Below are 14,152 nucleotides of genomic sequence, written 5' to 3' on the forward strand. Positions count from 1 at the left end.
TCCACTACCTCCAAGGGGTTTTGTAGCAATGAGGGACACTACTGTGTCTACATTGACACGGTGTGAAAATATCCAAACATTCACCCAAGTGTAGCAAAGGGTGTAGAAACGTGGTCCCGAATAGTGGATAGCATCAACACAAGCCTTAGACTTTAACCTGGTGACCAAAATAACAGCGCCAGTGGAAGAGGCTTCTCTAGTTAGTTGATGAACTTTCATGAGATGCAGCAAGTCCTCCCCACACAAACACCACAAGTAAATGTAAGAGAAACAAAAGATTGCATCTTCATAGTTTATTCGTACAAAAAAGTATTCATCTTTCCTTATTTAAACTAGGCAGTCAATAGAAGCTTACAGGGAGCCAACGTTGCAGCAATGCCAGCTAGACAAGTGCTATCTTCTCATCTTTTGGGCAGGTTCTTAGCTTCAATTTAGGCAATATTAACTAGATTGGTTTGACCCTTAAAGGCATTACAGATTCAGTGTAACATTCATCCTCATCCTTCCTCTAATCAGGTCTCCAAATTAGACATACAAGTTCAATGTGCATTACTTAATATTCATCTTCATCCTCCTCCACCCCATCAGCAGAATCTGTACCCACTTCCTCATAATCTTTTTCAAGGGCAGCCAAATCTTCCCGGGCTTCTGAAAACTCTCCCTCCTCCATGCCCTCCCCAACATACCAATGCACAAAGGCCCTCTTTGAATACATCAAGTCAAACTTGTGGTCAAGCCGGGCCCAAGCTTCAGCAATTGCAGTTGTGTTGCTCAACATGCACACTGCCCGCTGGACTTTAGCCAGGTCTCCTCCGGGGACCACTGTAGGGGGTTGGTAGTTTATGCCCACCTTGAACCCAGTGGGACACCAGTCTACAAACTGGATGGACCGCCTTGTCTTAATTGCAGCTATGGCTGCATTGACGTCTTTGGGCACTACGTCACCACGATAGAGCAAGCAGCAGGCCATGTACTTGCCACGCCTAGGATCGCATTTCACCATCTGGTTCGCAAATTCGAAACAGGCATTGGTGATTTCTGGCACTGACAGCTGCTCGTGGTAGGCTTTTTCTGCAGATATAATTGGGGAGTAGGTAACTAAAGGGAAGTGGATTCTGGGATAAGGCACTAAATTGGTTTGAAACTCTGTAAGGTCTACATTCAAGGCACCATCAAACCTGAGGGAAGCTGTAATAGAAGAGACAATCTGTCCTATTAGCCGGTTAAGGTTGGTGTAGGTGGGGCGCTCAATGTCAAGGTTCCGATTGCAAATGTCATAAATGGCTTCATTGTCCACCATGAAAGCACAGTCTGAATGCTCCAGAGTCGTGTGGGTGGTCAGAATGGAGTTGTATGGTTCCACCACAGCAGTGGAGATCCTTGGGGCAGGATACACAGAAAATTCCAACTTGGACTTCTTGCCGTAGTCTACTGAAAGACGTTCCATCAACAGTGAAGTGAAGCCTGAGCCGGTCCCACCTCCGAAACTGTGGAAGATCAAGAAGCCTTGAAGTCCACTGCACTGGTCCGCCTGGAACACAAAACAAAATTAAATTCTGGCTATACATGCAACAGCAAACAAGCAAATTAAAAATGAACAGTGTAGTTAGCCCTACAACACCCCTCCCCACCCCAAAGTACTCTGTGCATTAAGTATAGTTTGGAATAAGGGGTAATATTTGTCAGATTAGTGGCAGTCTAGAAACAGAAGCTGCCAGCTGTAGGAGTTACGGTTTTAATACAAAACCATTTTAGACCACAAATATAACTTCATATCATACCCTAGAAAGTGTACCAAGTTTTAATGGACAATTTTACATACTCCGATTTTGCTTAAAGCTATACTTCACAATTTAGATGGTTTCCAAAAAGTTAAATATATTTGCATAGGGCCAGCTATACCTTATCTTTTCTACAGTGTGTGGCAGACTGACGTAAAAAAAATGTAACTGACAGTTTCTGTACACCATCTGCAAATACTAATTGGACAATCAGTAAGTTTATGAATGTCAGAAAAAGGTAAGTTGGTTTTGGTCCTGAACTACATAATCGGATGAAGTACCCTGTTCCGTACATTAAAAGGACATCGCAAGTCACTGAGGAGTTACTTAACCACAGAGGAACATGGCCAGAGGCAGAGTTCCTTTAGAAGAATTTGGCACGAACATGAAATGCAATATAGTAGTTACATATGGCAGGGAATAAGTTTATCCTTATGATAGATTGTCACACCGTCACCTTTCCCACAAACCACTTAAACCCCTGGTACATAGGTTTTTTATATAACATAAGAGCATGTCCGCAAACAAAAAATAGAATCTCTAGTACATACAAAAAAAAAAAGCTGAAAATGTGTAGCAAGCAGATATCAACTTAAAATTAAGTGGGGGTCGGGTTTTTGGGGGGGGGGGGGGGGGGGGGTTATGCAGAGTCCTATGTATCATATCAGCATTACCTGGGAAGCCATACAATGATATTCTGTAGGACTCAATTTACTAGAGTCATCTTTATAGAGGAACTCCAGAATTAGGATACACGAGACAAATGCATTAACAATTGTTACAAGGTTTTAAAAAGGTGTATCCAGGGCAAATTAGAACACGTTTCCTTATTTAGCATACACTGCCTGATGTAGTGTACAGTGTACAAAGGAACAAATGGAAATTGAATAAGACAGCCGAAAGTGAAATCTGTGAGTCAGTATATTTCAGGGTATTTATAGTGCTGCCTGAAAGACTTTGTTCTAGTTTCAACTACAAGAAACGTTAGGAGCCAGTTGATAAGTGGAGGGCAGCTGTTGTGTTATAATGTATTCTATTATAATATTTCGTAACTTACAACTTCTATTGGTTTGTCTCAGTAAGGCCTCTTCCATTCTACCTGCTGCTTTACCTGTGTAATAGATCCTTTAATTCAGAACCCTGGGGAAGTTGCTGCTGTGAGAGGACAGGACGTGTTCTCTGAAGCTGCACATTGGTGTTTCAACTTCGAATAACTACAATTAGATTACTCTGAACTCCAGTCTACAACAGCTTTGTGCGGAACACAAAAATACAGGACCACTTTGCCCAAATCCCATCCCTTTCACACCATCACAAACCTACATGGCAACAAGTGACTCCACGTAAAGCAACACTTTCTTTTTTGATCTAAAAAAAAAAAGAAAAAAAGTGCGTCCTACCCACACAGAGGGGATGCTGCAATCCATGAATGCAACAGTGATGGCTAGAAGCTACACGTCTAAAGTGACAAGTCAGTTAGGGCATCCTGCACTCCTGGGCAACATGCGAGCACAAAAAAAATTCAAAATAAAGTACGATTGTCACAAATCGGACACTAGCAGCAGCTTCAGAGAACTACATTGGCTCCCAATGCGACAAAGAGCCAACTTCAAATTACTGTGTATCACATACAAGGTACTTTACAATACAGGCCCTACCATTCTACACAATAAAGTCAAATTCCATAGACCATCGAGGAACCTTCGATCCAGAACTTCAGGAAGAGCAAACACTACCCATGTGAAGACTGTCAGGATGGGAGAGCAGGCTCTCTCATCTAGCTGCAACCAAGTGGAATGATCTACCTCCCAATCTCAGACTGACAGAATGTCTCTTATCATTTAGGAAACAATTAAAGACACTACTCTTCCCTAAACCAGAATAATCAGTAATCAATGCGGTCACCGTACCCCTCAGCACCAAACCTCAGCGCCGTGATATCCTACCTAGGATGATTGTTAGCGCTTTATAAATAAATTAAATACAAATACAAATTTTTGCCTCAAACTTGTGAAAATCACCTCCTGAAAAATATCCAAAAACAACCAGACAACGTGCCCATTTAGGTAGAAGTATTTCAGCTGAAGGGAAATTGACTGGAACACGGGAATCCACAGCTGCTGTGAAGACAGCTGACTGGCAATGACCAGCTGGCAGCCACTTCAGCATTAGTAAATAAGTCACATCGCCTGCCCCCTGCAGCAAACCAACAGTGGCCACTCCCGCGTATGGGTCACATATCAGGTCAGGGTTTGGTGGGAGCCTAAACACCTTGAAAAGTTGCAACAAAATACATTTAAAAAGAATTGTGAGAAGGGATATGGAATGTAGTGCAGCAAAGTCTCGCGTTGCATCAAAAAACACTGGGTGAGCACATGGCCTGCTAAAACAATGGAACAGTTCAGCAGATGAAATGGATACACAGCAACCGGAACACTTAAGGCAGCATCGGATTGAGGGCGCTTCAGTTTTGAAGGCAAAAAATGCCTAGGGGCACATTGTTGAAGAGCCAATTGTTAGAAATATGGTGTATTGTAGTATGAGGATTGACACACCCTCCTTAAGTTCCAGGCAGATAAAGCCATCCCCTATGCACCAACGTCAAACTACCAGGACTCTTGGGTAAAGGAGAAGTTTCCAGAGCTTTCCTTTGTAAGCAATTTATACAGTATATTCTGTTCACATTAAGAAAGCAATTTTGCTGACGGAAACGCAATGGAAAGGCTTGTATTATGCACCATTGAGCTGAAGCTAAATGCGTTTGAAGTTATTCCTGTACGCAAGGTTGCGAAAAAAGAAAAGAACTTTACTGCATTTGCGCCAGCCCCACACAAATTTAGCAAGACTAGTTAAAAGTGCAAACATATCCAACTACACTCACTACTAACCCAACAAATTCAGTATTACTTGAAGATTAGTTTGAGAGAGTGAGCTGCAAATAAGTAACTCTACCCAACTTTTGAACTGTGGCACAATTACTCTAGTACTTTTTTCCCCTATGGAAGGCGTGCACTACATCAAGCGTGCCTAGGTACAGTATGTTACTTTGGCAGATGGCATCAAGTTGTGTCTTGCTCAGGACAACTTATGACTGGTTAAAACATAGTCCCAGGGGCGGTCCTGTAGAGAACCTGGGTCAGCTCAACAGCCGGAGGGATGCCGAACACCAGCCTTCAAGGCTGAGCCATAAGCACAGTAAAAGACCCAGTACATTTACCCAACTTAAACCTCACAGTAAGAAGAAAAGCAAATAATGTGGTCAACAAGGCCATCGTGGCAGTAAATGCTGGGCTACATTGGTACAACCATTTGAACGGCTATCCCAATATATCTAGCAAGAGCCCTTTGTCCCACATTTTAACAACTGGAAGCACTCACTTTAGTGGAAGAATAGTGTAAGCAGATTGGGGAATGTGTGCATAAAGCAAAAAGGCTTGCTCATCTTAGTGCATATCCCACCTAAATTAATTACACCCAGTATAAAGTTACTGGACTTCGGAAACAAACGTGTCAGATCCCAAATGAGTACACCCAAGTATCATTCATTGCCATTTGGTTTCAGCCAATTTCTTCAGCCAACTCACCATCTTTCGGACCCTGTCCAACACATTATCCACAATCTCTTTGCCAATTGTGTAATGGCCGCGAGCGTAGTTGTTCGCTGCATCTTCCTTTCCAGTGATCAGCTGCTCTGGATGAAACAGTGTGCGGTATGTACCAGTTCTTATCTCATCTGGAAAGAGAACATAACACTAAAGTTAAGATGGAGATCAAGTACAGCCTCATTGAAACCTAGTTCCATATACCTGAAAGCCACCCTAGTTCCATATACCTGAAAGCCACCAGCACTCCTCCCCAAAAATATATTCTAGTCAACATTTCTGCAATAACCGTGTGTGCAACTTCGGGAGAGTGAGCCCAGCCAAACAACCTGCAATAAGTTAGGGAATCAGGCCACAAATTAAGTGGAGAAACAATGCGAGATACTTCGTTACTACACAGGATTCCTGCTGCTCAGTGTCAAAGCATGACAAATTCCTATACATCAGCTCACTGGTCCATCTCCGACTACTCTACCCTTGTTCAACCCACTTGCCCCCCCCCCCCCCCCCCCAGCTATGCCACACTGCCAGTGAATTACCAAGCTTCCCGTGTTGCCACTGCTAATCACCACCTTACACAGAAGGCCAGCAACACAGCCCTAGTTCTTCAACATCCGATATGGAAACTTACCTATAACGGTTGGTTCAAGATCAATGAACACAGCCCTGGGTACGTGCTTGCCGGATCCAGTCTCACTGAAGAAGGTGCCGAAGGAGGAGTCTGCCTGCCCCAGAGACTTCTCTTGGCAGATAATACCATCCGGCATCAGCCCGTGCTCCAAACAGTACAGCTCCCAGCAGGCATTGCCCATCTGGACTCCGGCCTGGCCGACATGGACAGATATGCACTCCCTCTGCAGAGAAGCATAGGAGATCATATCAACAGAGCACCCTGGCTTTCATATAGTATGCAAAAAGAACCATCAGCAGTGGCTTAAAGTACACAACTCCGAGGACACCTAGCGCGTGAACTAGCCAGATTCTTTCATGCAGCACTGGCTCTAGATACTAGGAAATGTATTACCTTGTAATGCAGGATTAAATAGGTTTGAATATTTAATTTTGATTATATAAATAGTATAATTTGTACACTTTCAAAGCCTAGTCTGAGACTCCAAGGATATGTGAAGCAATGTACAAAATTTGCATTTCCCCCTTCAAAAAAGTGCAGTTTATGGACACGTGTAGAGTAAGTCAGATGGAGGAAATTTAACTGAATTTGAAGAACGGGACAGCAAGGCAAACAGATCTGTGACATTGTCATAGCACGAAATAACGATTAGGGAATAACTGCATATCTGAATATCGTAGCCAAAACATCAGAAATCAAAATCATCAAAAGGTGAACGGTTAAGGGAAGTATAGGGCTGCTATTTTAAATCCACATCTATGTACCTAGATATTTGTCCCATATTTTAAACTCTAACTATATTCCCAGATATCCAAGGACGTAAAGCATGTGGCAGAGTATTCATGGGCCTGCATTCGACAATAGATCATCTATACCCGCTTCTTCTCAGAATCAGATTTTAATACAATATTAAAGCAATCCAACTCGGACACGCGCAGGTGACACAATCTGCACAAACGTCTGAAACTCTTCAAAATAAAAGGTTCACAATTGAGAGCAAACAAAGCTGGGTCAGATGCCGTGATGCGAGGAAGGGTGCGTTTCAGATTAGCCATGTGGCGAGGGCTGCACTGTGCATGTCACACGGGCGTAGGTCACGCAGTCTGACGTAGCCCTCGTGCAAAGAAAAAAAAGCCCCAGGGCCGCCATTTGGACTGGAATACAGCAATATTCAGCAGGCCCCGGTGCCAGTGCACCTGCACGGATGCTACGCGGCGCCCCTGCCCGTATTGCCCTTTCAGTTTGTACAATACACGCTTCACTCGTTGCAGCAAGCCTCCCAGCATGACTCATGTGCCCCCCGCCCCCTCCCGCGCTGTAGAACTGGCTTCAGCCTGAGAACAAACTGTGAAGTTGCATAAGATTAGAAAAATGTGCTTGTGCAGGGCTGCTCGAGGCAGGATCCGTTACCCAAAACCCACTTCCGGCTCGCTGGCGCGGTAAACAGCAGTGAAGAGAGATGCACCATTTTAAATGCAATCGGGACTCCGTTTCAAGTGGGAGACCCGACGGAAAATGCCACGCTTAGAGCAACGAGAGAAATTCACGCGGACCCTAGAGCGATGACTCAGTTTTTCGCCTGCTGAAGGGCCCATACAAATCCACTCACGACCCTCTCCACCCGCCTGAGGAACAAAATGCCTCCACAGGCAGGCTTTAATGAGACCACTCACATTTTAACCCCGTATCACACTTCAAAAATACGTAATAATCATTTGATAACTGTCTACTGGATGCCCCCATTAAGTAAAGGCAATGAAGACATTTCAACATGGAATTAGGGGCTCTGGCCCAGTGCCATCTGAAATGCGCCAACAACTTTCACCAAAGTATCCGCCAAATTATAGCCAGGGGATCTGAACCACATGGATGCTTTGCAGCGAGGGGGATCTGTGTGGCTGACCATAATTAAGGCTGAACTGTCTAAAATGTCATTCAAATGCCCAAGGTGTAAAGCACCCCCTCTAACCACTTCAACTTTGCAATTTTATAATGTACAAGGGTTAAAAAATCAATCTGCTATTATTGTGATTAGATTTACAAACTGGTATTTTTAATATCTGAAATACATATGGGCAGAAAGGCAGGCTAACCCTCGAACTGAGCAGAAGTATATCACAATGTATTCATGCTATGCTCTTGCTGTATGTATTATGGGTGGGACTAGAGCCAAGGAAGCCTGTTTAGGTGGCATTCGTTATCGTGTCTAGCAGGTCTAGGAAGAGCAGTTCCTAGGGCACAGTTGGCATAAGCTTTTCCAGGCATACCGAGGGCCTGGTAAACACTGAATGGCACAGCTCATCACTACACTACACGGCCATTGTGTAAATTTAGCACCCCCCCCCGTAGTTTTATATAGCGCAAACTTGACCCGAAGGCATCAGAGCGTTTTACACGAGCACCAGTTGCGTTGCACAAGGACACATTCATTTTTGTTAGGCACAGGGAGATTAAGGGATTTGCCCAGAATCATAGGATGTTTAGAGTCACTGCTGAGACTTGAACCCAGTTCCCAAGATTTATGGTAGACAGCCCTAGCTGTTTGGCTTATGTTTATAAACTTTGTAGAGCCCTCCTATCCCCCCTCTCCCCAAAGGTCTATTGGCATGACTGTACCATAACCGGATTGTAATGCCCTTAGTTTTCCAGAGCCTAGTTCTTCCAGTGACTAAACTTCTTCCACCCCAGTTAATTTTCCTGAATCTGGGAACCACAAGTGTCTTTGCTACTGATAAGCACAGAAGTCTGCTTGGTGTATACATTTGGAAAATGTGCCTCAAAAAATATGGACACGTTATGCAGTGCCTTTTGGGAGATGCAGAGGGCTTTGAACTTTATACAACTTTTCACTGGAAGCCAGTGCAAAGTATGGATTTGGAGGTTAACTTATTGGAATTTGGGTATTTCTAGTAGAATCCTAGCAGCAGGGTTATCTACCATCTGGAGCCTGAACATGGGTTTTTCCTGTAAATTCATGTAGAGGATGTCGCAATAATCATTTTTTACTAGACCTAAGGCAGTGATTACTTTTTTGGGTGTTAGCTGGAATTTAGGGAATTATTTAGATCCCAATCGAGTAAAAGGAGGCAACGGCATTAACCTGGTTGCCATAATTGACCTGGTTGTCTACTTGAACTCCCCCGACTTCTGGCTTTGGCCACAGGGGTGAGAAGGGTGCCTAGTTCAGGCCACCAGGAGGGGCCCAGGCTGGGGAGGGGCTTCCTAACATTAAAACCTCCGTTTTTCCCGATTTGAGCTTCAGGCAGTGTCTGTTCATCCATAAGCTGATGGTGCATATACAGTCATGGAAACGGGTGGAGACTTAGGGATAGTTATTGTGTGCTGATCGGTCTTACACTGGCTCTCAGGCAGTGTAGGGGGAACTCTAAAGTCTTGATTAGGGTGGCAAGTTCTGTGAAATGTGTTATTATAGTTTTGGACTGAGCTAGGATCTCTAGGGGACCCGGCATGGAAGGGAGAAATCATACTGGCCTGGTCGACTAGTCTGTTTGATAGAAAGCAGATCAGAAGGAAGAAGGCCTTGTCCTCGACTCCTAGTTCGGCTAAACGATTGATCAGAATCTTATGGTCTACCATATCAAAGGCTGCAGACAGGAGAATAAGAGCAGCAGAACCACCTCTGTCCACTGCAGCGCTCACCTCCTCAGTAGCTTTTATTACAGAGGTTTCTGTGCTATGCCTTGGTCTGTATCCGAATTGTTTGGGATCCAGTAGGTGGTTATCTTGAATGATCTGAACTAGCTGCATGTTCATTTTCACCATTTTTGCAGGGAGAGGAAGAGAAGAAACGAGGCAACAGCTGTTGGGGTTGTCTGGATATCTTTAGAGGGAGAATTGAGAGTTTTCAATTATGAAGGGGAAAACTTCTGTAGTAAACATGGAGTTAAAAGGAGAGATTGGTTGCGGTCACCTCAGGTGCCAACTTTAACTCTGAAGGAAGGAGGGTCTAGTGAAGAACCAGATTTCGTGTTAGCATTTTTGCTACTAGATTTTTTTTGGGAGGGCTGTATGGGAGTTTGGATGGAATTTATCTGATTGGTGTGGACCTTGACGTCCAACTTAGAGTACTCAAATTTCAGGAATATTTGATAGACTTTCCCCCTAAAGATGTGGGCTAAAGAGTCACAGAACTTGGCTGTGACTGGCTGCTTTACTGCTGGGGGTGTGGTAAATGTGGTTACTACTTGGAATAGCTTTTTAGAGTCTTTAGCTGACCATTTGTTATGTGAAGTAGTTGCTCTTTTTTACTAGAAGACTTATATTTGGTCAGTGCTAGTTTGTAAGTTTCTTGCGAGTGTTGCTATGTGCACCAGCATTTTCCCAGTCCCCTACAGGCTTGTTTTTTCAGTCAGAGTGTCTCAGTAAACCATGGTGCAAAGGGTTCACTCCTATTAGTATGGGCGTTTTTGGGTGGAGCTAGCTTTGAGAGAATTGACTTTAGCCAATCAGAGTAGAGGGATGAGGCTAGTTCTGTCATGTGCAAAAGTTGGTTGCGACCGTAGCAGGTGTTGTGTTAGTGTGGTTGTCAATTTAGCTACAGGCCCCAAGACACCGGGGTAGGCCAGGTTTTCGGCATGTGTGTTTTGATTGGCATTTAATCCGATGACTGGATGGTCTGACAAGCAATACATTGTATATTGTGATGAGGGAATGGTTAGTGAACAGACAGTCTAATGTTGGCCAGCAAGGTGTAAGAGTTGCTTGACTAGTTGTGTCAGTCCTATTGTGACTATAGTTCCTATTAGAGCTTTTAGGTGGAAATTTAAAAAAAAAATCGCCTTGTATGGTGAAATAGTTTGCACATAGTCTGGCTTTTAACAGTGCACCAAGGTTATTCCTAATAGAAATAAGCACCAACGGCAAAACCCAGCTCACTTTGCCACTTTCAGAACTCTGCGTATTTGGGTGGATTATTTTTGGTCACTTCACCTTGCCTAGGCCTAGTGAAGATGCCTGCACGACAGAGTAGCACACATTGGTGGTTAGAGGAAGAGGGGTGTCCTGAACACAGGGGAGGAACATATGTAGAGGCAAGAAGGAGAGCTGGTAAACATCACTGCGAGTGCTTAATGTTACCAGAGCGGCGAGGAGGGTTCCCTAAGAGTATGCAGCTAAAAGGTTAGAAGCCTGGCAATAAGAGAAATATGTTATGCTGCAGATGGGGACAAAAAAAATATATATATATTTTTTTTTTAAAACGAGAAACTGAGGCAAGGAAACTCATTGAATGATAAGCAAATGAATGAAACCAAAGTGATGGGGAGAAATAGACCGCTATAACTTCTTAGTGAGCCTACAATAGATTGTTTTGCATCCAGGACTCAGTGGGTCATGCATGCAACTCCTCTAGTATCAACATGTTTCAACCCACTTATGTTTCTGGACAGGTCAGGAGCATTTTTTCAGGACTGGTCCCATAGTAATCGTCTCCCAATACACCCTAATCTTGAATTTTTCAGCAAAGAGAAAACATAATTTATATTACACCTCTAATTGGGGAGCCAACTAGTGACTTCTTAAGCCACTGTGTGCATTGGTCATGGAGAAATACACATATATACAAACACGGAGCAGCTACGTCCCTAGTGGGATGGGGAATACACAGGAGTTGCATTGTCAAAGGGATGCAGCAGCTGGTGTCTTAGGGAGAAAGAAAAAACGCACACCCACCCCGTAAGGCGTTTTCCCCATAACATTGTCTTCCGGGTATGGAAAGAGTACGCTTGAAAACGTCTTAGATTGTGCCTGCAGAGTGAAATTATTGTGGCTCTATTGCATTGAAGTGGGGCGACTCACTCCTAGTTTTCTTCTGGATTCATGATGTACTGTATGTCTCCTGTAGAGGTTAGGGGGCGGGTTGTGCGGTTTTAGCTTTTGTATGTGGGGCACGACATTCCTGGCGCGCTTAAATCATGCACAAGGCCTCGATTCTTTCCCCAGCAGCAGCCACTGGGGATGGGGCGGCCATGCGCAGCCTGGGCCTCTTGCAGGGGTGCCTCTCCTTTGGCCAATCCAGACCTTTATCCGACGGTATTTTGCAAACAGATATTTAAGCACAAACCAGTGGGGTAAGGAAAAGTGCCGCCCTCCTCCATATCTCGATATGCATTGGCCTTACTGAGGACCCCAAGAATGGTTGCCCCGCCCCACGCTCCTGGAGCAAACGTGTATGGTTAGAGTGACACTTCAATTCCCAGAATGCACAGCACCACTAGCTAAAGATGTAGGGTCTGGCAGAAGTCCTCGGTTGATGACAACTATAGATTTGCTCAGCTGTTTAAGAAAATTACCGGCCTCGAGCCGATTAAGTAGATTTACCAAATGACGACAGTCGAACAGGAGACGCGCACTCGGTCATTTAAGCGCCAAAAGCGGTGACGAGTCAAAACGTATTGCTTCCCCCACCGCCGTATGACGGAACAGGTGCGCAGGCCACCCCAATATCCATCCCCCTTCAACCCTGAGAGCTACAAAGGGGGAGCCCGAACACATCTTTTAGTGCTGCGTAGTGCGACAGCTTTACACGAGGTGATGATGCGAGCTACTCCCCATCGATCAGATCCCTCGTGATAGCAGCCAGACGGTCAGCAGCCGCGTTCACCGCCCCTAGCGGTTCAAGGTATACACACCACCGCCACCCCCCTCCGCATCGTCGTACATTAAGGGCACAGCAAACGATCAGACACGCCCAAAACCTACATTTAAATGTTATCAGAACGCCACATTACCCTTAAGAAAATAGCTTCGGTCGTAATGCGCAGTGACCTCGGGTGACGCGCAGCTTTATTTGTAATATTTTTTTTAAGCAAAGCTACATAAGTAACAATGACTGGCAACAATAAAACAGTCCTAAAAGACATCAACTAGCTGGTTTGTTGAAGCTACTGTTCTGTGAAATAAAAAGTTAAGAAAACAAAGCAATCCTCAATGTCAAATCGAACAGCCACTTCAATGACGCACCACGCCTTAAACTTATTCTACCGCCGAGAAATGAAAAGAGGAAAAAAATGCTCCGTCAAGAACTAACCCCTGAGAAATCATCTACATTTACATTAGTCATAATAAAAACTATCACCCCCGCATCCGCTTGAGACCAGAGCGACAGCTCGCTCGAAAAAAAAAAAAAAAAAATCAAACGAGCAAGATAAGTCACTTATTGTCTAGTTTCCCTCCATTTTATGTCTCTCCTCGTGGAAGCAAAATGGAGATAAACTTCATCCATTTTGTGCCACAAGAACAAAGTTTAGCGATGCACACCAGACACATAGGGCGAAACGGGCGATTTAGTTCTGCCACGCGCCACAGCAACAGCCTAGGTCTATACAGTTAGAAAAAAAATAATTAAATGTTATCAAGCGATTCATTTATCTCCCAATGAGCGGATCATTTAATAACGGTATCCGCCAACCGCAGAAACACCTCGTGGGTAGAAGACCCACAAAAAACACCTAAAATGTAACTTCTGAAAGTTGCAGCCCGCTTACCATGACTGCTAGCTAACCGGTCCGCGCCACAGAGAGAAGAAAGAGACGAGACTCCGCCTGCTGCACAACCCTGCCCTGTGCTGCTGCGCTCTTTGTGGAATTTATTGAAAAACAGGCGCAGCTGCGTACAGGGCGGCTGCTTCTTAAAGGCACAGGCGGTTTTTGGGTTGGCCCAGTAGTTCGCCCGCTGTATGTAGCGGAATAAGGCAAGGGAGGAGGTGTCAACGAGTTTCCTGTTTCAACTCAGGGGTGGGACAATGCACTGTCACCGGAGGGAGAACAAAAGAGTGTGTAAAAAGAGAAGTGGGAGTTGGTGTTTAGGGAGTGTATAACAGCATCCTGTGCTGCTCGTGAAACAATAGTACTTTTTGTTCAAATCCCGGCTGCTCCACTTGAACAAATCGTGTGATCTCAAACCACGGTCGTTCTGTTTCTTATTCGTGCCATATAATAGTTATCAGGATGTGCGTTGACACCTAGGCACCTAAAAATCTTAAATACTCGACAACAGAAAGATAGGGTAGGTTTAATGCATATGAAGTATTGAAGAAGAGCTCGTTAACTGCCCTGAAGGTCAAAGGTTCGCGTCCCAGCAGGGCCGCCTTTATCATTATAAATATGTACTGTGTAACT

The 14,152-nt window shown here is 44.4% G+C and overlaps 1 protein-coding gene across 1 annotated transcript; it reads right to left on the reverse strand.

Moving 5' to 3' along the window:
- Positions 1–278: 278 nt before the first annotated feature.
- LOC147751066 (tubulin alpha-1 chain-like) lies at positions 279–13,696 on the reverse strand. The gene is made up of 4 exons (XM_086918931.1): positions 13,520–13,696; positions 6,015–6,237; positions 5,366–5,514; positions 279–1,531 (listed from the first exon to the last, which is right to left on the reverse strand). Exons 1-4 carry the CDS (start codon positions 13,520–13,522, stop codon positions 554–556), a joined length of 1,353 nt encoding a protein of 450 aa, XP_086775057.1. The 5' UTR covers positions 13,523–13,696; the 3' UTR covers positions 279–553.
- Between the last annotated feature and the right edge of the window lie 456 nt (positions 13,697–14,152).

The sequence above is a fragment of the Lissotriton vulgaris genome, chromosome 1_1 (genome assembly GCF_964263255.1).
Source record: "Lissotriton vulgaris chromosome 1_1, aLisVul1.2, whole genome shotgun sequence".
Lineage (NCBI taxonomy): Eukaryota > Metazoa > Chordata > Amphibia > Caudata > Salamandridae > Lissotriton > Lissotriton vulgaris.

Coding starts and splice junctions, on each gene's coding strand:
- LOC147751066 (XM_086918931.1), bottom strand. Junction 5,515..6,014: donor TCTTGAACCAACCGTTATAG/GTAAGTTTCCAT, acceptor TTCTCTTTCCAG/ATGAGATAAGAACTGGTACA. Junction 1,532..5,365: donor TGGACAGGGTCCGAAAGATG/GTGAGTTGGCTG, acceptor TTTGTGTTCCAG/GCGGACCAGTGCAGTGGACT.